At 45.3% G+C, this 25,362-nt stretch overlaps 1 protein-coding gene across 5 annotated transcripts; it reads left to right on the top strand.

Moving 5' to 3' along the window:
• Positions 1 to 2: 2 nt before the first annotated feature.
• On the top strand, positions 3 to 25,291 carry SCLY (selenocysteine lyase). Of its 5 annotated transcripts, XR_013347065.1 has the most exons (14): positions 3 to 141; positions 6,878 to 6,989; positions 7,490 to 7,602; positions 9,719 to 9,819; positions 11,968 to 12,151; positions 12,981 to 13,108; positions 13,828 to 13,992; positions 15,176 to 15,282; positions 17,477 to 17,513; positions 19,204 to 19,287; positions 20,354 to 20,456; positions 20,557 to 20,977; positions 22,429 to 22,504; positions 23,446 to 23,494. XR_013347065.1 is itself a non-coding variant. In XM_077825902.1 (13 exons), the coding sequence occupies exons 2-13, from the start codon at positions 6,889 to 6,891 to the stop codon at positions 23,630 to 23,632; spliced, it is 1,377 nt and encodes a 458-aa protein (XP_077682028.1). In that variant the 5' UTR covers positions 3 to 141; positions 6,878 to 6,888; the 3' UTR covers positions 23,633 to 25,291. The 5 variants fall into 5 exon arrangements, 4 of the variants coding, with proteins under 4 accessions (XP_077682028.1, XP_077682026.1, XP_077682027.1 ...); XM_077825902.1 differs by lacking the exon at positions 20,557 to 20,977 and having other exon boundaries at positions 12,981 to 13,099; positions 23,446 to 25,291; XM_077825900.1 differs by lacking the exon at positions 20,557 to 20,977 and having other exon boundaries at positions 23,446 to 25,291.
• The last annotated feature ends 71 nt before the right edge of the window (positions 25,292 to 25,362 follow it).

The following is a 25,362-nucleotide window of genomic DNA, read 5'->3' as shown; positions in this document are numbered from 1 at the left end:
GTCTTTCCGCCGGGCCCGACTCTATGACCGGCGTGGACAGAGCTTCCGCTCTAACGTACGGGAGCGAGTAATCACGGCTACTTGCGGCAGCTTCTGCCCGCCCCTGCGATCGGCCCAGGCTGCCTTCGGCGGGCGGTGCAGGTAAGGGGGAGAGGACTTTGCCAAAAGAGCAGCCCCTGCCCCTAGACAAGACGATGATTGGTCGGTGCCTGGGTATTAACTGTTGGTAACCAATGACCACTCCCTGAGGGCCAGTGAGTTGATTGGTCAGTGCCTGGGTATTAGTGCTAGTAACCAATGGCTGAAGGACAGGGAACGGATTGGTTGGTGCCTTGGTATTAATAGTTGGTAACCATTGACTGCTGCCTGAGGGGCAGTGTGCTGATTGGCCAGTGCCTGAGTATTAGTGCTGGTAACCAATGGCTGCTCTCTGAAGCATTGGGTGGGTTCGTTCCAGTACGACCCACTGATGAACCAGTACTGAGCTGGTGTCTGAAGGAGAAGTTGGCTGGGTAGAGTTGGACTGAATTAACTGTCCCTAAGCTAGGACCAAGGACTTGCTGCTCCAGGTCTTAACAGTGGGCTCAGCTGGACATATGCAGCTCTCTCTCGCTACACTGTGATCAGACCCAAACTGAGGGCAGGAATTAACCACTGGTAGCCGTATGGCTCATTGCAGCAGTAATAGTGGTGTTTGGTATCAGGGCTCTTTTTTCTGTTGCTGGTATTTCAAAGGCTTTCCTCATACTCTCAAGCCAGGCATTTGCTGACCATTGCAGCCTGGTCCAGCTGGATGAAACAGTAGAGCAGAGGTGGGCAAACTACGGCTCACGGGCTACATCCGGCCTGTGGGCCTGTCCTGCCCAGCCCCTGAACTCCTGGCCTGGGAGGCTGTCCACCACCCCTGTAACCATGCCGGCATGCGGCACAATGCTCTGGGCAGTGCAGCTGCAGAGCCTGGCCTGACCCGGTGCTCTGTGCCGCGCGGCTGCCTGTCCTGGTGCAGCCGTGCTGCCAGCCACTGGTGCTCTAGGCAGCATGGTCAGGGAGCAGCAGGGGAGGGGGTTGGATAGAGGGCAGGGGAGTGCATATGGGTTGGGGCAGTCAGAGGGTGGGGAATGGAGGGGTTGAAAGGGGGCAGGGGTCCCGGGGGGGGCAGTCAGGAAGGAGAGGAGGGGTTGGATGGGGTGGGGGGGCAGTTAGGGACAAGGGGTCGTTAGAGACAAGGGGTCCAGGGGCAGTCAGGGAGAAGGAGTGGATGGATGGGGCAAGGTTCCCAGGGGGGCAGTCAGAAAGGAGAGGAGGGGTTGGATGGGGTGGTGGGAGCAGTTAGGGACAAGGGGTCTGGGGGCAGTCAGGGAGAAGGGGTGGATGGATGGGGCAGGGGTCCCGGGGGGGCAGTCAGGAAGGAGGGGGGGTTGGATGGGGTGGCAGGGGGGCAGTTAGGGGCAGAGGGTCTGGGGGCGGTCAGGGGACCGAGAGCGGGGGGGGTTGGATGGGGCAGGAGTCCCGGGGGGGGGGGCCATTGGGGGTGAGAAGCCGGGGGGGTGAGGCCCTGGCTGGTTGGGGAGGCACAGCCTCCCCTAACCGGCCCTCTATACAATTTCAGAAACCCAATGCGGCCTTCAGGCGAAAAAGTTTGCCTGCCCCTGTAGTAGAGCCTCAGAATTATGAACTGACCAGTCAACCATACGTCCCATTTGATACCAAAAGTACACAATTAGGCAACAGGGGGAGAGGCGGAAGCAAATACAGTATAGTACTGTGTTAAATGTAAACTACTAAAAAAATAAAGGGAAAGTTTTGAAAAATTTGATTTGGCAAGGTAAGGAAACTGTTTCTGTGCTTGTTTCATTTAAATTAAGATGGTTAAAAGCAGCATTTTTCTTCTGCATAGTAAAGTTTCAAAGCTGTGTTAAGTCAATGTTCAGTTGTAAACTTTTGAAAGAACTGTAATGTTTTGTTCAGAATTACAAATATTTCAGCTTTACGAACAACCTTCATTCCTGAGGTGTTTGTAATTCTGAGGTTCTACTGTATATCTGATGCAATAACTAGGAATGTTTACAGAAGGATGGGATGAGTTTGGAATTAATAAAGACAATTAAAATGACCACTTCTGAAGGTATAAAGTACAAGACACAGAAGCACTAATTACATGAGTCTAGCAGGTAAAACATTAAACAAACACTATCACTATCACCACTTGTTTGGTGGCTGTAGTTTTTTCTTTTCCTTTGTGTGTCTGTAAAATGTTCTAGGTGTTTAATTCAAAAGGCCTTGGTCTACATTTCACAGAGAAATAAGAATCTTTTAAAACTACTTTAATTTGCTAAATCTTAGCTGGCACACTGTCTGCAGTCTAATTACAGATAGAACCATAAATGTTGATAAAGGAAGGTGAAAATGAGATAAAATGTAAAATCTGAGAAATGCCATAGAAGATTCTCTGTCAGTATTGGAGACAAGACCGCTGCTGTCTTCATGCTTAGAAAAGGGAAGCTTTAGTCTCTCTACTGTGGTTATGGTTTAATCAATTAATGATAAAAGCCAGTAAAAGAGAAGCAACTACTGATTTAGCAAATAATTAAAACAGCTGTTTATTTTCTCCAACGGAAGAATAAGATGCCACTCAGGGGTTTAAAATTGCCACTTTCAAAGTATTTTCTCTTTTAATATGTTTAGTACGGCTCACTGTTCCTATTTAACGTGATCAATCAGAGAATTTTCTTCTCATCAGGACTGTGAAATGACTAAAAAAAAATCACAATTAATTGCAAGATTAAAAAAATAGTTACAATTAATCGCACTTTTAATTGCACTGTTAATAATAGAATACCAATTTAAGTTTATTATAAATATTTTGGATGTTTTTCTACATTTTCAAATATATTGATTTTAATTACAACACAGGATACAAAGTGTACAGTGATCTTTATACTATTATTTTTTATTATAAATATTTGCACTGTAAAAAAGATAAAAGAAATAGTATTAAGGTTTAAGAATCTGAAGTGCCTTCCAAAATCTGAGAAAGATGAGGTGTGGAATATAATGTCAGAAGTCTTAAAAGAGCAACACTAGAACCCGGATCATCAAAAAAGAAAATCAACCTTCTGTTGGTGACTCAGATGATGAAAATGAAGGTGCGTAAATCCACACTGCTTTGGTTTGTTATTGAGCAGAACCTGTCATCAGCATGGAATCATGTCCTCTGGAATGGTGGTTGAAGCATGAAGGGGCATGGGCGGAGAGTATAATAGGCCGGGGGAGGCTCAGCCTCCTGTGGTGCTGCCGGGGCCACCGGACCCCCTGTTGCAAGGTTTTGGAGGGAAGTTTTTGATTTATTATGCCCCATGCAGGTTCCGGGGCAGCTGAGGAGGCGGTATGTGCTATTCAGCTTCCCAGGTTCATCAGTAATCTCCCTGAACTCTAGGGCATACTAATGTTTAACACATCTGGCTCATAAATACCTTGTAACCCCAGCTACAAAAGTGCCATGCGAACTGTTCTCATTTTCAGATGACATTGTAAATCAGAAGCAGGCAGCGTTATCTCCTGTAAATGGATATAAACTTGTTTGTCTTAGCGATTGGCTGAACAAGAAATAGACTGACTGGACTTGTAGGCGCTAAAGTTTTCCAATGTTTTGTTTTTGAGTGCAGTTATGTTAAAACAAACAAAACCTACATTTGTAAGTTGCATTTTACAATAAAGAGATTTCACTATCATACTTGTATCAGGTAAATTGAAAAATACTGTTTCTTTTGTTTATCTTTTTTACAGTGCAAATATCTATAATAAAAATAATATAACGTGAGCACTTTGTAATTGAAAGCAGTATATTTGAAAATGTAGAAACATACACAAATATTTATAATACATTTAAATTGGTGTTGTATTATTGTTTAACAGTGCAATTAAAACTGTGAGCAGCCACTACTCTCCAGCTGCCCAGCTCTGAAGACAGCGCTGCCACCACCACCACCAGCAGCAGCACAGAAGTAAGGGTAGCAGTACCACAATTCCCCTACAATAACCTTGCGACTCCCCCCCTCCCCAACTTCCTTTTGGGTCAGGACTAGGGTGACCAGCTGTCCAGTTTTCGACCAGAACACCCAGTCGAAAAGGGACCCTGGCGGCTCTGATCAGCACCGCCGACTAGGCTGTTAAAAGTCCTGTCAGCGATGCTGCGACGCTAAGGCAGGCTAGTCCCTACCTGTCCTGGGGCACTGCTCTGCACCCCAGAAGTGGTCAGCAGGCCCAGCTTCTAGGCAGGCGGGTCATGGGGCTCCACGCGCTGCTCCTGCCCCAAGCACCAGCTCTGCGCTCCCATTGGAAACCGGGGACCAGCCAATGGGAGCTGCTGGGGCGGTGCCTGCGAACAAGAGCAGTGCGTGCCATGGAGCCTCCTGCCCTTTCCCGCCTAGGCGCTGGGCCTGCTGGACACTTCCAGGGTGCAGCATGGAGCCAGGACAGACAGGGACTAGCCTGCCTTATCCCTGCTGCTCCGCTGACAGGGAGCTGCCCAAAGTAAGCTCCAGCCCTAACCCTCCCGCCCCAACCCAGAGCCCCCTCCTGCACTCCAAACCCCTCATCCCCGACCCCACCCCAGAGCGCGCACCTCGAGCTCAGAGCCCATACTCCCTCCTGCACCCCCGAACCTGCACCCCCAGCCCAGAACCCTCAGTGAAGATTTTATATATAGTCTTAGATGACAAGTGAAAGTATTTGGTACTCTTAACTGTATCCTTAGTGAATATTCATATCCTCACTCATTTTGCTTTAATCACTTCCTGTCTTAATACTGCCATTCCTCTTTTTTATATCCAAGTACAACTTAGTATCCACATGATATTATGGTAGCCAGACTATTCTCCCATTTAAAAAAGCCAGGATCACTCATTCTCTGATATCTCATTCAGATTTGGCCCTTGAAGTGTTTAACTGGTCTTGGGACAGATTCAGATTCTACAGAAAGGAAGCTTTCATGTTTTAAAGAAAAACTTCTGGTTCTTATGGTTATGAATAGAATTTGCCAAACGTGAAGCAAGTGTAACGGTTCTCAAAGTGATCTTGGAATCTGCAGAAAGCCTGAAACAAGGCTTTGAGAGGTGTGAACTGTTCCAGTCAACTCAGTGGCATTTTGACTCTTAAGACTGATTATGACCCTTTTAACAGCCAGATATTAAAACAGTGTAGGTGTGCAATTGCATGCTTAATTTACACAATTACTGCAATTATATGTGTCAAGGTTCCTTCCCCACTCTGAACTCTAGGGTACAGATGTGGGTACCTGCATGAAAACCTCCTAAGCTTACTTTTACCAGCTTAGGTTAAAACTTCCCCAAGATACAAACTATTTTACCCTTTGCCCTTGGACTTTCGATGCCACCACCAAACGTTTAACCAGTTACTGGGAAAGAGTTGTTTGGAAACATCTTTTCCCCCCAAAATCCTCCCAACCGTTGCACCCCACTTCCTGGGGAAATTTTGGTAAAAATCCTCACCAAACTCTTGGATCTTAAGAACAATGAAAAAGCATTCAGTTTCTGAAAAGAAGAATTTTAATAGAAGGAAAAAGAATCACCTCTGTAAAATCAGGATGGTAAATACCTTACAGGGTAATTAGATTCAAAACATAGAGAATCCCTCTAGGCAAAACCTTATGTTACAAAAAGACACTAAGACAGGATTATCCATTCCTTTCAGCACAGCGTATTTTCTCATCCATTTAAACAAACATAATCTAATGCATATCTAGCTAGATTACTTACTAAGTTCTAAGACTCTATTCCTGTTCTGTCCCTGGCAAAAGCATCACCCAGACAGACCGAGACCCTTTGTTTCTCCCTTCCCCCAGCTTTTGAAAGTATCTTTTCTCCTCATTGGTCATTGTGGTCAGTTGTCAGTGAGGTTATCCTAGCTTCTTAACCCTTTACAGGTGAAAGGGTTTTTCCTCTGGCCAGGAGGGATTTTAAAGGTGTTTACTCTTCCCTTTATATTTATGACAGCATGCATCAAGAAATTGTAGACAAGTAAGTAGCCTGATAAATGAAGGACAGGTATACCAGGTACTTTTAGGGTCACTGCTGTTGTGTTTTCCTAGTGAATGAAACAGTAACTTTACTAACTAAAATCTGAGGTACATAAGACCCATATTGATCTTGGTACAAGCTTCCAGTTGTTACTGGTGGGAAATCTGCTGTAGACTGAGAGCAGTGTATGGCCCTTGATGTGCAGACTTGGCTTACAGACAATCCTTAAAAATATAGTTTAGCCTTCTGTATAGAATGAATAGACATCTTTATTTTGGTTAAACTCTGGTGCATAGGTATTGCACTACCCCACACCACAGACAAAGCTGCTACAGAGTGAAGGATCAGTGGATCGCAGAGTTCAATAGAAGGTCTCAAAGAATTGTGGAAAAGAATCAGAACCACTTTAGAAAGGTGAGGATATTTTCACAGATGGTATAGGAGAGATGTAGAATGAGAGGGAAGAGAGAGGGTTCCTGATAAAAACCTCCCCAGTCCTTTCTACTAGAGCATTCCTGAAAATACACATCATGTGCCAAGTATAAAAAAACCTTTTATTAAAACTTCACTGGAAAGGAGAGGCATAAATAATATGCAGAAATGTTACTGTAGAGATATGTTTACTAGGTTACTAGAGAGAGTCAGCATTTCAGCATCTCATCAAGAATTCTGTGATTACGATAAGTTTGCATAGAAACTACAAAATGTTTAGGGAAGAATGAGACAAACTATAGACACTTGTGTTTTATGTAGAAATCATAATATGATCAGGAGACTCGTGTGTGTGTGTGTGTTTGTCAAGCTTAAACTTTTACTGTTCCTACTGATCTTGTATGTAGATTTTTGCAGAATGGAGGGGAATCAAGTGGAAAAAATGGTGCTAACAAAAGATGGGAGAAAAACTGCTGTGGATAAGAAGTGTGATGGGGAAGAAAATAAGTCAGTGGAAAGGTGAGTGAGTGGCTTCTCTATTTTTCCTGGGTTGTGGAGGGGGAGGGGAGAGTGGAGAGTGAGAGCATTTTTATAAAAAAGTAGAAGGTTGAAATTTTTCTGAGTTACTGGGAAATCTATGCTTAAAATTCATAAGAACAGTAACAGGTTTTAGGCCTAGATATTCGTGCAGGTCATGATTAAGACTCAGCTCAAAATGTCTGACTTAAGATCCAGTTGTGACCTCTTCTGACATGGTGATGGTCAGGGCTGGGATCTCTGTTTTTTTTGGAGGGGGGGGGTGGTCATTCTGCTCTAATGCTATGATCTTATATGAGAGAGGAGGAGGGTAATGCTTGCTTCAAATAAAACTTGGTTAAAGCACTATTTTAGGTAAAAAGGACGTGTTCTCTCTGATGGAGCCGTAACGTTCATTGTTTGGGGGTCCTGCTGAAAGCTGACTCTCTTCTCCTCTCGTATTCTAACTTTCTCTCTCTTTCTCTTTGCTTCCTTACCTACAGCAAGGTTTACATGGATTACAATGCAACCACCCCAATGGCACCAGAAGTGATCCAAACTGTAACAAAGGCCATGCATGAGGCCTGGGGCAATCCCAGCAGTTCTTACACAGCAGGTAAGAGCAGCTTTTGAAAGAAGGGAAAGAGGTGATCTCAGGAAGGAGAGGGGGAGTTGGGTTCACAGGCAGTCCTGATCATTATGAATAGAAGATTCCACTAGCTGGAAACCTCTTTGAGACTACTCGTGTGCAAATGTTTGCAGGATTAAAGCCTATTGTTGTAGAAAATTCATAGTTACAAAGCTGAGCATATGCAGACATGAATTTTAATGCTTTATACATTGTATCGTATGTAAGATTTATGTCTACATATGGCTAGTGGCACATGCTACACTAAAGCTTACAGCTAGGGATGTCTGGAAGACAAGAATTCCATTTTGTGAAAAATTTGAAAGTTTCAATATTTGCTTCCATTCAAGTGCAGAATGAAACCAAGACTGTTCTAAGTTTTTTGTGGGGCGGGGGGGGAATAGAGAAAGAGTAGCAAGAATAGTGAAAAGTAGGGATTTGACATTGGGTCTGCCACAACCCTGATGAGTGCCCTAAACACCAGGGTATTGGCTGTCTGGGGTGGGTTGGTCTCTCTCTCTCTTGCTTTCATCAGAAATTCCATCCTGGACCTGAGAAACCTTCCTGTCACAATTGATATGGTTCCACGACAGGTTTCAGTTTTGATAAATCAGCATTTTCTGACAAAAAAGTCTTTTGTTGAAAAGTTTCTGACCAGCTCTAATTGGAGCCATGCCAAATGTAAATGTTCTGCCATTTTTTAGTTATTTGCCAACAAAAACTTAGAATGTAAGCTTTTCAGGGTGGGAACTGCCTAGCACAACGGAAACCCTAGATGCTAATGCAATGCAAATAAACAATCATACTAATAATTAGTAATAAAGGCTGCACGCTTTTTAAAAAGCTGGTGCAGTGTAATTTAACTCACTCCTGTAACTCAAAAATGGCAGAGCTGATTGAATTCAATCACTCTAAAGAGAATTTCACCTTGAACTGAGACCAAGCATGATGACTTTCATACAAAAATTAAAGTTTTTGACAGTGTTCATGAACAGTAGAAAAAAGGGTCATAAAAAAAAAAGCTCACCTCAAGAGTCCAGGATTTTCAAAAATGGGTGCCTAAAGATAGGCTCCTAAATCTATTTTTGGTTATCTAAATAAACGTCCTGACTCTCAAAAAACAAAGAAAGAACAGTGCTTCCAGCAAGTCTCATTGGTGCTGAGCACTATTAAAAGTCAGGCCACTTATTTAGGTGCCTTAATATGGACTTCAGAGTCTAAACTTTAGGCATCCACTTTTGAAAATCTTGGCCCCTAGCTACAGAGTTCATGACCCAGTGAAATTAATAAAAATAAACTTCTAAATAAAAGAAAACTTTCTTATTCTTTCAGATTGGAGATCAGAGAGTTACAGCCTCTGCTTGGTTGTTCAGTGTAGGTGCTGTTAGGACACCCCTTAGTGAGAAACATAAAGTTCAGGAGGACATTTAAATGTCAATTTAAAAAAACCAAACCAACGTTCAAAAAGAGTTCCAGGGAAACAAGTTCACCTACTGTGCTAGCTCGCTCTGACTCTGAAACATTCTAGATACCTCCTTTGTCTTTTCTCTCCCTGCTCCTGTCTGCTAACTGATTCTGTTTGAACTGTGATTTATTTTTAGTTTGTTTATATTTTCAGGTACTGAGCAACTGCACTGAACTTGCATGGAGGGGAAGAGCTTCCTCATAAATCCCATGCTTGATATATGGACAGTGCACATATGAAAGGAATATGTCTTTAGAAAGAAGTACATGAAATTTAAGGAGACAATCCTTTTTTGCTGAGTGCAGCTTCTAACTGCAAATGATGGGGATTTCCTGTGTTTGTGATGTCATCTGTATGAAAGTGATTTTTGTTTGCTATCACTGTCACCCAAGGACACTCTCTTCTAAACACTCTATTACCTCTCCTTGATCTTTTAATCTTACAGAGAGAAAATCAAATAAATGTGGATAAGAATCCACCTCATACATTCAATCAAACATCTGTGGAAATACATTAAATCCCTTTTAAATGAACTTCTAGTACAAGAATAAACATCCAGTGTTGCATCCTTTCTGACAGTTTTCTACTGTAAATATGTAATAAAAACAACTTGATCAACTGTGTACATGGATCCCGCAGGTAGAAAGGCCAAGGAGATCATAAATGAAGCTCGGGAGAGCCTAGCCCAGATGGTGGGAGGAAGGCCCCAGGACATCATTTTCACCTCAGGGGGCACGGAGGTGAGCGTATGAATCCTAGCCCCAGCCTTTCTGAACAGGATGAGTGCTTATATTGTGGCGTTTGAGAGAACAGACAGTAATGGCTCCTCTACATGCGGTGATGCACTCTGCAGGGCTGGGGGGAGAGTGGCATACTTAAGTGCACTAAAATGGTGCTCATTAGTTGATCCATGTAGAAATTGCTGGTGCACAATAATGGTTCCATGGTACACTTTAACATCGTACTGTTTCAAACAGCACTGCGTGCTTTTACAAAGACCAATTAATGCCAACTATGCATGTAAATATGATGGGGGTCTAAATTAGCTGTTACCACTCAAGAAAGAGATCTTGGAGTCATTGTGGATAGTTCTCTGAAAACATCCACTCAATGTGCAGTCAAAAAAGCAAACAGAATGTTGGGAATCATTAAGAAAGGGATAGATAATAAGACAGAAAATATCATATTGTCTCTGTAAATCCATGGTACTCCCACATCTTGAATACTGCGTGCAGATGTGGTGACCCCATCTCAAAAAAGATATATTGGAATTGGAAAAGGTTCAGAAAAGGGCAACAAAAATTATTAGGCGTATGGAACAGCTTCCGTAGGAGGAATAAGACTGGGACTTTTCAGCTTGGAAAAGAGACGACTAAGGGGGGATATGATAGAGGTCTATAAAATAATGACTGGTGTGGAGCAAGTAAATAAGGAAGAGTTATTTATGCCTTCTCATAACACAAGAACTAGGAGCCACCAAATGAAATTAAGGGGCAGAAGGTTTAAAACAAACAAAAGGAAGTATTTTTTCACACAGTGCACAGTCAACCTGCGGAACTCCTTGCCAGAGGATGTTGTGAAGGCCAAGACTATAACAGGGTTCAAAAAAGAACAAGATATACTCATGGAGGATAGGTCTATCAATGGCAATTAGCCAGGATGGGCAGAGCTGGTGACCCTAGCCTCTGTTTGCCAGAAGCTGGGAATGGGCCACGGATGATGGATCACTTGATCCTCTGGGGCATGTGGCAGTCAGAAGACAGGATACTGGGCTAGATGGACCTTTGGTCTGACCCAGTATGGCCATTCTTATGTAATGCACAACACATTAGTGCACTTGAGAAATCCTGCCCCTCAATAGAGTGCATTACCCCACTGCATAGACAAGCCCCAAAACAATAACAAACACAGACTCATAGAAGATTAGGGTTGGAAGAGACCTCAGGAGGTCATCTAGTCCAACCCCCTGCTCAAAGCAGGACCAACTCCAACTAAATCATCCCAGCCAGGGCTTTGTCAAGCTGGGCCTTAAAAACCTCTAAGGATGGAGATTCCACCACCTCCCTAGGTAACCTGTTCCAGTGCTTCACCACCTTCCTAATGAAATAGTTTTTCCTAATATCCAGCCTAGACCTCCCCCACTGCAACTTGAGACCATTGCTCCTTATTCTGTCATCTGCCACCACTGAGAACAGCCGAGCTCCATCCTCTTTGAAACCCCCCTTCAGGTAGTTGAAGGGTGCTATCAAATCCCCCCTCACTCTTCTTTTCTGCAGACTAAATATGCCCAGTTCTCTCAGCCTCTCCTCATAAGTCATGTGCCCCAGCCCCCTAATCATTTTCATTGCCCTCCGCTAGACTCTCTCCAATTTGTCCACATCCTTTCTGTAGTGGGGGGCCCAAAACTGGATGCAATACTCCCCCTTTAGTCTGTTTTTTATCTGAAAGACACAACAATGCAGTCTTTTTCCTCCTCTGTGTGGTAAGCTCCAATTCTCTATGAAGATATAACCACGAACCTGTTAAACTGACAGAAACTGTATACTGGCTTTATAGCATGACCTTTTCCCTTATTTATAACTTGTAACTGGATGTGTTTTGAAATGAGAGCCTGGAGTGAAAACTGTTACCCAGAGATGATGAGCACAAATGACCCCTCCTCTCACAATCTGAAGGTGGCCTAACGCCCTTGGTTAAAGGATCTGTTAGAGGAGTTCATTTCCCATTGACATTTTCAGTCTGCCCTAATGATTATGTTTTCACCAAAAGTATTTTAAGCTCTGACTTGCATACAGTTAAGTGAGAAATTGAAAGTAAGGGATTCTGCGCCCTACCCACTGCCCTTGGTTATACCCTCCTCTGGCGGTTTCCCTCTTACCTCTCTGCAGGCAAATAATTTAGTTATCCACACGGCACTGAGGCATTTTAGAGAGAGTCAGATGCTGGGACAGGATGGGCCTGGTGAGGATCACAAAAGAGCAGCCGGGGCCACTCCTCATTTCATTACATCTAATGTGGAACATGACTCAGTCCGTTTGCCATTGGAACACCTTGTGAAAGAGCACATGGCAGGTGAGTACATGAGGATTGCAAGGGAGTGTCATTGATATATACTCCCCACCTACAGGTCCTCTGTTGAGCTGCTTTTCACAGCAGCTTTTGTTTCAAAATAATATAAGTCTCAGTTCTTTCTTGCACACTGGACTTTTCCCAGTGCATGAAATGAAAGGTTCTGAATGGGGTGCTAGCAAAAGCAATCTCAAGCAGCGTAGTTACTGGAGTTACTTTGTCAGATCATTATGATCAAGGTCCTGCAGGGAGCACAGAGTTTGAGGTGCCGATGGTAGCACCAAGGGAATTTTCACTTCTTTTAAACTACAATGGAAAAGTCCAGTGTTTTGTGCTGTTTTCTTCAGCCTTCAGTGAAGGGAACATTGCACTCCCCCTCACCCTCTGACCTGGCCAAATGTTGCTTTCCCTGGGCAGTAAATGTAGAATTTTAATGGCAGCTATGAAGGCTTTAGTTCAATAATCTAGGTCTCTTGCCCCCCTTTTCTGTTTGTCCTCTCTATCCTGCATTCACTGTGTATGGTCAGGAAGGCAAGCAGCCACCACATCTGCAAGGACATCCCTCATGTGGCCACTAGCTGATGTTACAGCATGTGTATTTCACCCATTGCTTAAAAGCTGGGAGCATAATCCTCATATCTAGTCAAATGTCTCCTTCCCCAAGATATGAAAGACCCTGAGTAGTTTCTGACATTCCACCCACCCTCCCTGTGCAATATGCAACCACTGTTTTATCACGCCAACTGCTAGACTATACTCTTTAAGTTCTTGTTGTTGTCTATGCGGTATTAGTCTGTATGATTAATCTAATTGCTCGTGTCTTGACATGCAGAAGCCACCTTTGTCCCAGTGTCCAAGATGACTGGACAAGTGGAAGTTGATGATACCATTGCAGCAATCCGTCCAACCACGTGCCTGGTTTCCATCATGCTGGCCAATAACGAGACTGGGGTAATCATGGTTAGTTGGTCCCTGGGTTTTATTTACCATGGGTTGGAGAGAAGGGGGATTAAATCTGTGCTACATACTCTGTTTAACATTTGTTATTTTGGCATCTTCTGTGCACTGAGGTGCTTCTCCTGCCTGGTCTTTTGACCTGGTCTCTCTTTCCCTATCTCTCTTTTCTTTTCTCCCTCTTTGTCATCCCTTTCTCATATTCCTATCTTCTTCTTTGCTCCTTTGCTCCCCTCTGTCTGTCAGCCTAAAACAGTGGTTCCCAGATTGTGGTATCTGGAGCATTTTTTGGTGGCCTTCAAAGATTTGGCTGGTCACTTGCTACTGGCGTCTCCTCCTAGTTATTAGCTGCTAAATGTCATTAAAAATGGCTACACTTCAGGTTAGACAAACACCTGTCAGGGATGGTTTAGGTATACGTAATCCTGCCTCAGCCAGGGGATGGACTAGATGACATCTTGAGGATCCTTCCAGTCCTACATTTCTATGATTCTTTTATTACAAAAGTATTCAATGTCACTTTTCCATGCAAGCTCTTTCTTTATGGGGATGTTATGTGATAGTGAATGGAGGGAAGGTGGCCTGCAGGATAGTGAATAGGAAGGGAGACAGTCGCCAATAGGAGGGGAGGTGTTCATGAAACATTCTAACAAGTTGTGTTACACAGTCTGAAGAGTTTGAGACCCCAGTCACCTGTCACCTGTGACAGTGTTCTCTCCCGCCAGCCCATCTCAGAGCTCAGCCAGCGGATTCAGATCCTGAATCAGAACAGAATGGCATCAGGGCTGCCCAGGATTTTGATGCACACAGACGCGGCCCAGATGATAGGGAAGGGGCGAGTGGATGGACAGGAGCTGGGAGTGGATTACCTCACCATTGTGGGACACAAGGTATGCCTCTATTCCCCTTGGATTTCTCTCTTCATGTCACACTGGAGCTGTCCATATATTTAAATCACCTTTCAATATGAGAACCTTCTCTTCTGAATTGCTGCATCCTCTGAGTAGAGGCTTTGTATTCTCTGCCTTAGGCTGGCCAAAGAATGGCTGATGATGAAAAGCGGTTTTCTAATTTTTTACAAAAGGGAAAGGAAAAGCCAACTTCCTTAGTAGAAGTCTGGAGGACAAAAACCATGCCTGCAATGGCTACATCAGGGCTAAAACATGTTACCCCAACCAGTATTGTGGCAGGGGATTTGGGAATCCAAATGCTGTCCGCATGCTCTCTGCTTTTCTGACTCCAAACGATGCATGTGGGTGAATGTTCTTCTCTTGTCAAGATAGTAACTCTGGATTTGGGTTGATCTACTTGTGTATGGCTCACATAGACAGAGCATCCTCATCTCCCTGTGGCACAGAGAGAGAGAGGAAATAAGGCAGTCCAGCCAGTTTCTCTTTCTACTGTGGAGGATTTAGTGCATTAGACTTTTGTTTAAATATTAAAGCTTCTCACTAGATAGCACTCTGGAGACAGTCTTTACTGTACCCAGCTGACTTTTGTACGTGTATATATACAGTGTGTGCATACAGGTGGATACAGTGATGTAAGGACATGGACAGTGGACAGTCAGTTATACACTACTTTACTTTTGTTAAACACTCTCAACCCTATGGCAGACTTGTGTCTACATAACTAGCCTTGGAGCAAGATGGTACAAAAGTTGAGAAGGTTCCATGGTTCCTAGGCCATCAGTAAGATGAAAATGGAGGATAAGGCTTTTATTCTTTTTCCAGAGGTATCCTGTTTGCAAAAGAACCACAATGAAGGAGGAACTGGAGTTTGCAACAGCAGGGAGTTGACTAGGATTGTGCAGGGCTGTTGTGAGGACTAACTGGAGAGAGATAGTAAATTGCTTGGAATGGGAAAAGAATACAGTATAGGGGAAGTGCTGAGTATTATTCGCAGAGGGCAAATTATTATTATAAATTGTTGGGGAAGTGAAAGTGAGAAGGATCAGGATCAGAACAGGTAGAATCCAGCAACCCTCTCCAAGAGGTGCAAAGTGAAGTGGGGAGGGGGAATTAAGAAGTTTCCTTGAGTTCCCTTTCTTAGAGGTGGTATTTGTCATTGCAGTTCTATGCCCCACGGATTGGAGCACTGTATGTGCGAGGGCCTGGGGTCACCACTCCTCTGCATCCCATGCTGTTTGGAGGGGGTCAGGAGCGGAATTTCCGTCCTGGGTAAGATGGATGGCCTGATGGGTAAGCAGATGTTTCATGGGTCAGTACATTTAGAGGACTGGCTAAGTAAGCAGATGGCTTTGCTATTTAGTGAATGCACCCTGTGAGAAGCTTTGGAGTACTCACTTCCATTGGTCTTTCTGGGGTGACAAGTTGTAAAATGCTTAGAGAAAAAATGAGTTAGTGTGTTAATTGCACTGAAGATGTCAAGTGTCATATAAATACTAAACACAAAATTGTAAGCATTGAAGGCCACCAGGATTCCATCACTATACTCCACGACGCAGTTAGAGCCTCGCAGCAGCAATGGGGCTAGAACCCAGAACCTCCTGATCCTGCACTTGAGCTGAGAAACTCTGTTACTTGTTAGTTGTGTGGGGCCTGATGCTCAGCTGAGCAATTCTAATCTCTTCCAGTAGAGGGCGAAATGTCGGGTACATATAGCTACATCCTCCATGAAAGACAGGCTGCATCCACACTTAGGGCGGTATGTACCTACACAGAGCCATGAAAGGGAAGCTGACGGAGCCTTTCCCCACTGCCTCTCCCCTCCCAGAACCTTTTCCTGCTGCTAGAGCCTTTCACTGTGGAGAGGAAAGGTGCTGGTGGAGGGCTGCCGATGGCTTTCTCTGCTTAAACAAAAGTCTCAGAGCCCTTCCCCATTGCCTTTCCCGTTGTTGGAGCCTTTCACCGCAACAGGGAGGTAATGGGACACTACATGGCTAAAAATAACAATGTAGACATGGGAGGCACTGCTTGGGCATGTAGATAGCCTTGTAGGTATACACCCTAGGATTCAGGAGTGTGGGGCACTCTACTTGCCTAAGCTGTGCCTCAGCATCTACATTATAGTTTATACCTGTGCTAGCTGGACATATAGTGTCTGTACTCTATATGCCACCGCATCAGTAGATGTATCCTAAAAGTCCACATGGTTTGAAGTCTTTCCACATTGGAAAGAACAGTCTCATCAGTCAGCCAGTTTTAGGGAATAATTAGATTGAAAATCAAACACATTTCATTTTATTCCCAGCCTGTGTCTCCTGTGAGAACTGTCCAAAGGACAGTAAGTTTTCTTGTGGGTGTGGGAGAACTGTGCTGCTGGTGGATACACTTTGGTGTCTGTTATGCTCTTGACTAAATGCATTCTGAATACAGTATTGTTGCTGGTACCCAGTGCCGAGAGGCTAAACAACAGCGGGAGTTGGTTCGCTACCCGATGTGCTATACCCAATAATCACAACGAGGTGGAGAAGCAGAAAAGTTTATTTGCAGCTGCAAAAAGGTACAGGGAGAATAAAATCTCAAATCCTGCACACAGAGCAGGAAGTTACACAGGCTTTTATACATCCTTTTTCCCAGCATACTTATCCAATAGCAAGCTGCCCCAAGTATCCATATAGCCAGCCAATCCAATTCCCAGCTAGTTCCCGTGTTCTCTGTATCATTTCTTAAACCATACATAAAGCTGCTTTATTCAGAATTGTTCTTCCATATCTGCCCTGTTTGGCCTTGCTTAGTTTCAGGCAGTCTGACTCTGCAACATATTGTTGCAGATTCTCAGCATAACTGCTGTGTGTGCCTCCAGGCGGGGGGGGCCAAGGACACTTGGGCCTAGTACGCAGAGCTGCTGCGAGTGCCTCCAGGTGGGAGGGGGGGCCAAGGACACTTGGGCCTAGTGCAAGGGGGCTTCATCGACACTCGTGGTCTTCCATCCCCTCGAGTTACCTAGTGGCCATGCCCCAGTGTCCCCAACAGTGTCACTGACTTTGTGGAAGCCACATGTCAAATTTCTTTGGAGTCACAAAGAGAAGACCATTTTGAAGTTCTCTTGGATTCCTAAAAGCCATCTGCAGACATCTCATTGAGAGCTTCAAGCTAGTGACTGATTTTTGCAGCCAGAGGTAGAGTTTTCCATGTAGGAAAAGGAAACATTGATTCTCTTGACTAACTGAAAAATATCAGTTTCCCTTACCACAGCTGTGAACAAATAGGGAGTTAAGCACCAAACTGGCCATTTGTGCACACAGTTGTTTATTGTGGTAATTACCCCACATGTTGCCGTGCAGTTGTGCTCACATTACTTGTGTATGCAAGTGGGGCTACTGCCTTTTAAAAATGGGGCTCTCGGCGCCCATTGATTTCCCGGAGAAGGTGGAAATAGATAATTTCTGTACAAATGTTTCTCTTTCAGGACAGAGAATACGCCAATGATCGCTGGCCTTGGCAAGGTGAGTTCAGAAGGAATAAAGGGAGAAAAAGGAAGCATGTGAGTCAAACATTAGTGCTGCCTGATGGACAAGTATGTAACTTGTCTGCTGTACTGCAAGCTCTTTTAAAAGAAAACCTAACTAAAAAAGAAAAGTCAATTTGTAGCAAAACAAAACTGCAGTGTAAACCCTTGTTTTCTGTCATTAGCCAAAGGAAATTTTTCAAAGTGCGTCTGGGAGATTTAGCTGAACAACTTCCCATGCCAGTAAAGGGAGTCACCAAGCTAAATCTGCACAATGCTTTGAGAATGTTGGGATAAGTGTGTATTTCACAGGAAGAGGGGAAAGTTGTGTGTGGTGGATATGAGTCTTAGAAAGCATTAGTCTTGACCTTGAAAAGTGGCCTCTGTAATTCATGAAAGATCTGTAATAAAGCACAGCACGATCTGCTCTTTCTTCTACTTCCCCCTCCTTTCCCCTTCTGAGACCTATACAGTCCTGTTCCCCAGCGCTCATGTCAAGGTTTGGGGGAAGACGGCTACAAAACGTTTGCATTCACTTGTGGAGTAATAGCACATTTGAAAACTATATCACCCAGAAGAGATTTTTTATAAAGAGGCCAAAACTACATAGTGGTTTTCAGTGTACGGAGCTCTGATTAGGAAAAGTTAGAGCTAGGGGACTTCCCCGCCCCTTGTGGAACTCTATACCAAGTTTGTGAGAGGGCTTGGGGGGAAAGCTGAAAGCCCATGCACAGTTTGATATCCAGGAAGCATTCTTCAGAGAAGATGAACAAACTACATAGTGCCTAGCACTGGTTTGGCAAGTCACCAGGAGCCTGAACGCTGCACCAAATTGTCCTAATAAATGTGCCAAACTAGGGCCAGGACTTTGTAAGGAGCTTAGCTCCTGTTTAGGCATCGAAATAAGGGAACAGATTTTTGAAGTGCTCAGTATGCCGAATGCAGAGCTGTTGTGAAATCTGGCCCGACACCACACAAACAAATGTGTTGGTACTTGGGTTCTGAAAGTACCCCTTGGAGGAGAAACGCTGTGAGGGTCCAGAGTATGTGGAGTTTGGGATTCATTTCACCAGACTAGGATTTGTGCCCCACTGATGGTACCAGCATCCCCCTCAAGGTGGCTTCCTTCTCTGGATTGGGGGCTAGGCACCTTAAGAACATAAGAACAGCCATACTGGGTCAGTCCAAAGGTCCGTCTAGCGCAGTATCCTGTCTTCTGACAGTGACCAATGCAAATTCCACCTCGGTGGAATTAGTTCATGTATAAGCCTTTCCACCCCCAAGTGTGCCTCCTTTCAGGTCAGAAAAGTTGGCTTATATACAGGTACATGAGGCAGAGGAAATGATTCCATTCTGACTGGTTGTTAGTACTTGTACACCCATATCCATAGTTCCTGGTAAAGGCAAACATATTCCTACCTTGACTTAGACTCAGAAGCTGAGAGTGGACAACAGGGGATGGATCACTCTATGATTCCTGTTCTATTCATTCCCTCTGAAGCATCTGGCATTGGCCACTGTCAGAAGACAGGATACTGGGCTAGATGGACCATTGGTCTGACTCAGTATGGCTGTTTTTATGGTACATTTCCAGGGGATTACTGTTCTTCTCACATGATTGTCACCAGGTCTTGTGTTACAATTGCTGAGAAATATAGCATCTGATTTGTTTTCTTCTCCCCACTCAGGCCGCTGAGCTGGTGAACAAGAACTGTGAGGATTACGAGGCTCACATGAGGGAGGTTCGGGATTACCTGGAGGAGAGGCTAGAAGTGAGCATACCTGGTTCATGTTACATTTATGCCCCTGCTGGAGTCTCTGATCTCTGGGCAGCCTGTATAGCAAGCTTCTTGGAGGAGGAGAAAAGGGCGTGTTTTTCAAGAGAACCAGCAATTTGGAAGGACTGTGACAAAAGCATCTGGCAGGGAGACACACAGCCCACACCATCAGTGGGCTCTGAAATGGTGGGAGGAAGCAATTGAGCAAGGGAGTGCATATGTGATCATAAAGAAAGGGGGGAGGAGGAAATGGACTGAGAAGGATAGCGGGAAGAAGGGTAGGTGCTCACACACTATATGAGCCAGGTAAGTACCTAGATAATAGATAAAAAAGGGCGTGAAATGGGACTCCCCCCTTTCAGGTTGTTCGGCTCCTCAGCCAACACTGGCCCTCCCCAGCTTTCTTGTAGAAGGAAGTCACAACCCTTTTCACTGGTTTTCTGTTTGTGGCCATGACTCCCTTCTAATTCGGTGGCATGCATCCCCCCTATTCAGTGATGCTGGATGCTGTTTTGCCCCTGGTGCCCCTAACTTGTAGCCCTTCTGCACTGGCCCTTAGGGCCCTCTGAAGGGGTGCAGGAATCATGGGGAAGCAGGGTTGTCCAGGTTACTTCCACAACATGCTACTCACCCACCCGGGAACTCTCCCTGCAGCAGGGCCTCTTTCAGTGGCGGTGGGAGTGTGGAGTCAGCAGAGCAGGGTCTTCAGCTTCCTTAGGGTGACTCCTATGCTGGTTTATTTCCTGTGGGGGCCTTGGATCCCCCTTGCACCGGGTGTGTAACCAGAGCAAAGTTGCCATGGCACAGTGGTGAATTCCCCAGAAACAGTCTAGAGCTTGTGTCCCAACCTGCCAGCTCAGTGTTCAAATCACCAATCAGCCTGGGCTGTGTACATGTGAAGTCCCAGGAGGTCTCCCCAAAGCCCTGGTGGTGGGTGGGGATGAAGGCTTATAGGGGCTCTACGGCATGTTCCTCATGCAGTCTTCCTGTCCAGCTGCGTCCTACCCAGGGGAGAGCAGTTTACATTCATGGAGCTGTTAATGTTTATTTTATTTTCCAGCTTTCGTTTGGAAAGCAGAGACTCCACCTTAACAGTCAATTTCCAGGCGCCAAGCGGCTCTGCAACACTTGTAACTTTTCTGTTTTGGGGCCAGGGCTGCAAGGTATCTCTCTTCTATCCTAGCCACGGTCATCCTTTACGTCTCTGTCTGGGGCCCTAATTCCCCTTCCTCTAGCACGCTGCTTCTCCTCTTGTACTATCAGACTCTGAAGAAGACGTATTGCATGGCCACCTCAGCCATGGAGCAGGATGCCAGAAGGCCTGCACAAGAGAGAGATCAGAGAGCCAGAGAGCAGTGGCTCATCGATCTTGCGGGAGGATGCCAGGCACAGGGCTGAATCACCAGAGTCCCCTCATCTGTGGAGAAGCATGTCAGGCCTGCCAGGGCCGTTGGCCATTATCTTTGAAAACTCATGGCGATTGGGCGAGGTCCCGGATGACTGGAAAAAGGCTAATGTAGTGCCCATCTTTAAAAAAGGGAAGAAGGAGGATTCAAGGAACTACAGGCTATCAGCCTCACCTCAGTCCCTGGAAAAATCATGGAGCAGGTCCTCAAGGAATCAATTCTGAAGCACTCGGAGGAGAGGAAAGTGATCAGCAACAGTCAGCATGGATTCACCAAGGGCAAGTCATGCCTGACTAATCTAATTGTCTTCTATGACGAGATAACTGGCTCTGTGGATGAGGGGAAAGCAGTGGACATGTTATTCCTTGACTTTAGCAAAGCTTTTAATACGGTCTCCCACAATATTCTTGCCAGCAAGTTAAAGAAGTATGGACTGGATGAATGGACTGTAAGGTGGATAGAAAGATGGCTAGATCATTGGGCTCAACGGGTAGTGATCAATGGCTCCATGTCTAGTTGGCAGCCGATATCAAGCGGAGTGCCCCAAGGGTCGGTCCCAGGGCCGGTTTTGTTCAATATCTTCATTAATGATCTGGTGGATGGCGTGGACTGCACCCTCAGCAAGTTTGCAGACGACACTAAACTGGGAGGAGTGGCAGATACGCAGAGCAGTGCTACTCAAAGTGGTGGTCTGCGGACTGGTGCTGGTCCGTGGGCCATCAGCTGCTGGTCTGCGTGCACATTGGAAAGAAAATTGCCAGTCCCCCATATCAGATAGCTTGAGAAGCACTGTGCTAGAGGGTAAGGATAGGATACAGAGGGACCTAGACAAATTAGAGGATTGGGCCAAAAGGAATCTGATGAGGTTCAACAAGGACAAGTGCAGAGTCCTGCACTTAGGACGGAAGAATCCCATGTACCACTACAGACTAGGGACTGAATCAGTAGGCAGCTATTCTGCAGAAAAGGACCTAGGGGTTACAGGGGATGAGAAGCTGGATATGAGTCAACAGTGTGCACTTGTTGCCAAGAAGGCTAATGGCATTTTGGGCTGTATAAGTATGAGCATTGCCAGCAGATCAAGGGACGTGATCATTCCCCTCTGTTTGGCATTGGTGGAGCCTCATCTCGAGTATTGTGTCCAGTTTTGGGCCCCACACTACAAGAAGGATGTGGAAAAATTGGAAAGAGTCCAGCGGAGGGCAACAAAAATGATTAGGGGGCTGGAGCACATGACTTATGAGGAGAGGCTGAGGGAACTGGGATTATTTAGTCTGCAGAAGAGAAGAATGAGGGGGGATTTGATAGCTGTTTTCAACTGTCTGAAAGGGAGTTCCAAAGAGGATGGATCTAGACTGTTCTCAGTGGTACCAGATGATAGAACAAGGAGTAATGGTCTCAAGTTGCAGTGGGGGAGGTTTTGGTTGGATGTTAGGAAAAACATTTTCACGAGGAGGGTGGTGAAGCACTGGAATGGGTTACCTAGGGAGGTGGTGGAATCTCCTTCCTTAGAGGTCTCTTCCAACCCTGATATTCTATTATTCTTACCCTGAAAGCAGAGAGGAAAATGACCCTGCCAAAACATTGCTCAGAGGTTGTGCTGAAAGGGTTGTTTGAAGTTAAGGTTGGTCATTTGCATATGGGAGGTTTAAAGAAGGGTCCCTGTGCTGTCATTCTGCTTGGTAAGTATCCTGTGCTGAGCGGGGCCTGTGCTTTGTCTCTTCTGCAGGGCGGATGGTGCTGTCCCACTGCAAGATTCTACTCGCCAGTGTTGGTGCTGCATGCCACTCTGAGAAGGGTGACCAGTAAGCGATACATGTTGTGATACTGAGTTGTTCTCCTGGGACGAAAGAGGTCAGGTTGAAGGGGACTGAGTTTGCACCTTTATGAAATAGTTTCTCATAAAAAATTGCTCCTTCAAACTGCTCCTTTGGGATCACACAGGAAGAGTAGTGCTTTCCACATGGTCCTGAGTAACCCCCAGGAGTAGGTTGAGGATGTACAGTAAACAAATCGAGTCACTGAGTAACAGGGATTAGTGTGACATTGGGGAGTTTCTCACTGAATCGACAGGGCAGTGAGGTGCTCAGGTGGTGACTTGCTCTCCTGCTGTTATGTGCCATGTCACTGATGGTATGCTCAGAGCACTTGGAAAACAGGGAAGCTGACCTGAGGAGCTCAGCATTTGCAGGGTCAGAATGAGAGCAGTCAGACTGGAAAGATAGGACACCTCATGACCAGCTGAGCCATGAGGCTAGAAGATTCCAGATTGTTCAGAGTCCAAAATCTGAGTAAGAAACCTTGGTGTTTTCATAGAATCATAGAGCTTGGGTACCCTGAGCGTCTTTATTTTTAGTGCTATAGACTGCCACGCGGAAGATGGGTTTGATCCCAGTTTGTGCCATGGGTCACTGGCTTACTCCTGCCTGGCTGAAATACTGCAGGCCAAAAGTACTGTGGAATCAGCGTGTTTAGCTCCAGTAGGCAGAGGCAAGAGCAAGTATCTCACATCATTGTCTTGACACCTCCAGCTGACTAGATTGAACAGCACTGACCAACTCCTAGAAGAATCCAGTGCCTTCCAGCCAGAATGACAGGGAGAGTGTATAATCTGCTTGGAGGAGGGGGCTGCCACTGCTCAGATAATTATACTTGTTTTTACTATCCTAGTGAATTTTACAGAGGAGGAATGTGTTTCCTTGATGTTTAAAGGGTTAAACCCTGCTTTCATTCTGTTGTTTTCCAGGCCCTCCTCTGTACTACTCAGCTGTGGGATTCCCTATGAAGTGGCTCAGAATGCCCTGCGGCTCAGTGTGGGGCGGGACACCACCAAGGAGGATGTGGACGTGATAGTGGAAGACCTGAAGCAGTCTGTGGCTCAGCTGGAAAAGAACAGAGTCACTGAGAGACAAGGGATCAGGAGGAGGAACTGAGAGGGGAGATCTCCTTGAAAGAAACAGATTTTTTGGGCGTGATTCTCCCCTGCCCTGTACCTGGTGTGTCATTTATTGAGTGTGACAAGCTGTCCAGTCAGAACAGTAATGTTTTACACCTGCCTTGCCTTGGTGTAAATGACTGCAGAAGGTGCAAGGCAACGGAGTGTCCAGTTTTGGGCCCCACACTACAAGAAGGATGTGGAAAAATTGGAAAGAGTCCAGCGGAGGGCAACAAAAATTATTAGGGGGCTGGAGCACATGACTTATGAGGAGAGGCTGAGGGAACTGGGATTGTTTAGTCTGCAGAAGAGAAGAATGAGGGGATTTGATAGCTGCTTTTAACTACCTGAAATGGGGTTCCAAAGAGGATGGCTCTAGACTGTTCTCAGTGGTACCAGATGACAGAACCAGGAGTAATGGTCTCAAGTTGCAGTGGGGGAGGTTTAAATTAGATGTTAGGAAAATCTTTTTCACTAGGAGGATGGTGAAGCACTGGACTGCGTTACCTAGGGAGGTGGTGGAATCTCCTTCCTTAGAGGTTTTCAAGGTCAGGCTTGACAAAGCCCTGGCTGGGATGATTTAGTGGGGGATTGGTCCTGCTTTGAGCAGGGGGTTGAACTAGATGACCTCCTGAGGTCCCTTCCAACCCTGATATTCTATGAATGAAGCATTTACCGAGTGACTACAGATTAGATCTGAGCATCCTGATAACATTTATCCTCCTGTGCCAATAACATTACCGGTGTCCTGTTTTAATTACTATGATTTTATAACCTTGTGACAGCAATCAGAGAAACTTTGTGAAACTGCACTATGTTAAAAAAGCCACCCCCATTCCTAAGGCCATGCCTTGTTACTGTGGAGTTCTGTGTCAAATACTACAGGGTCATAGTTGCATTCTGGGTGCCTGATTTTGCTGCTATTGAAATCAGTGGCCAAACTTCCACTGACTTCATTTGATCAGGATTGGGGTCAGGAAGGAGCTGGTGATCTTTCCTCTGGGGGAGCTGTAAGGAAAGGTAAATGTAAATGCTAGTAAGTGCTCAGTGCCCCTTGCCATTTGAAGGCCTGAGCCTATTACTACAGTTGCTGGATTTTTTTTTCAGGTCACCTTTAAGAGCAGACTGTAGCTATAAATATCTGCTTATGTTTTTGTAAAAATGGCCTCTTGTGGTACCACAGGATAAATTCATAAATTGTCCACCGTCTGTAACACTGATAGAGAAATACATGATGATCACAGACAGGAGCTGGCTGTAGACACCCTCTCCCGCAGGGACCTGCCTTGATGGTCTTGAGCATCCCTGCCCCCAACGGCCCATTTTCCACTGCTACAGAAGAATTAAAGAGACACTCTCCTATTTCCCCAGCAGCCCATGTGACTTCACCCTCCCCTCTGGGGCTTTCAGCACAAGATTCCTTCTTGCTGCTAACAAACCCTGGGACAGACTCTGCCGCATCAAAAAAATCATTTCCCAGAAGAAACAGTGCAAAATTGTGTGCCACTGCTGCGACAGTCAGTTCAACCTGCAAATCACCAGTTTCCATGTGTACCTTAGCTAAAGGTGCAAGGACTTTAATCTCCCACCATAGAATCATAGAATATCAGGGTTGGAAGGCACCCCTGAAGGTCATCTAGTCCAAACCCCTGCTCGAAGCAGGACCAATTCCCAGTTAAATCATCCCAGCCAGGGCTTTGTCAAGCCTGACCTTAAAAACCTCTAAGG

Source organism: Eretmochelys imbricata, chromosome 9 (genome assembly GCF_965152235.1).
Source record: "Eretmochelys imbricata isolate rEreImb1 chromosome 9, rEreImb1.hap1, whole genome shotgun sequence".
Classification (NCBI taxonomy): Eukaryota; Metazoa; Chordata; order Testudines; family Cheloniidae; genus Eretmochelys; species Eretmochelys imbricata.
The sequence above is the reverse complement of the archived record's forward strand: the minus strand, read 5'-3'. Positions and strand labels throughout refer to the sequence as shown.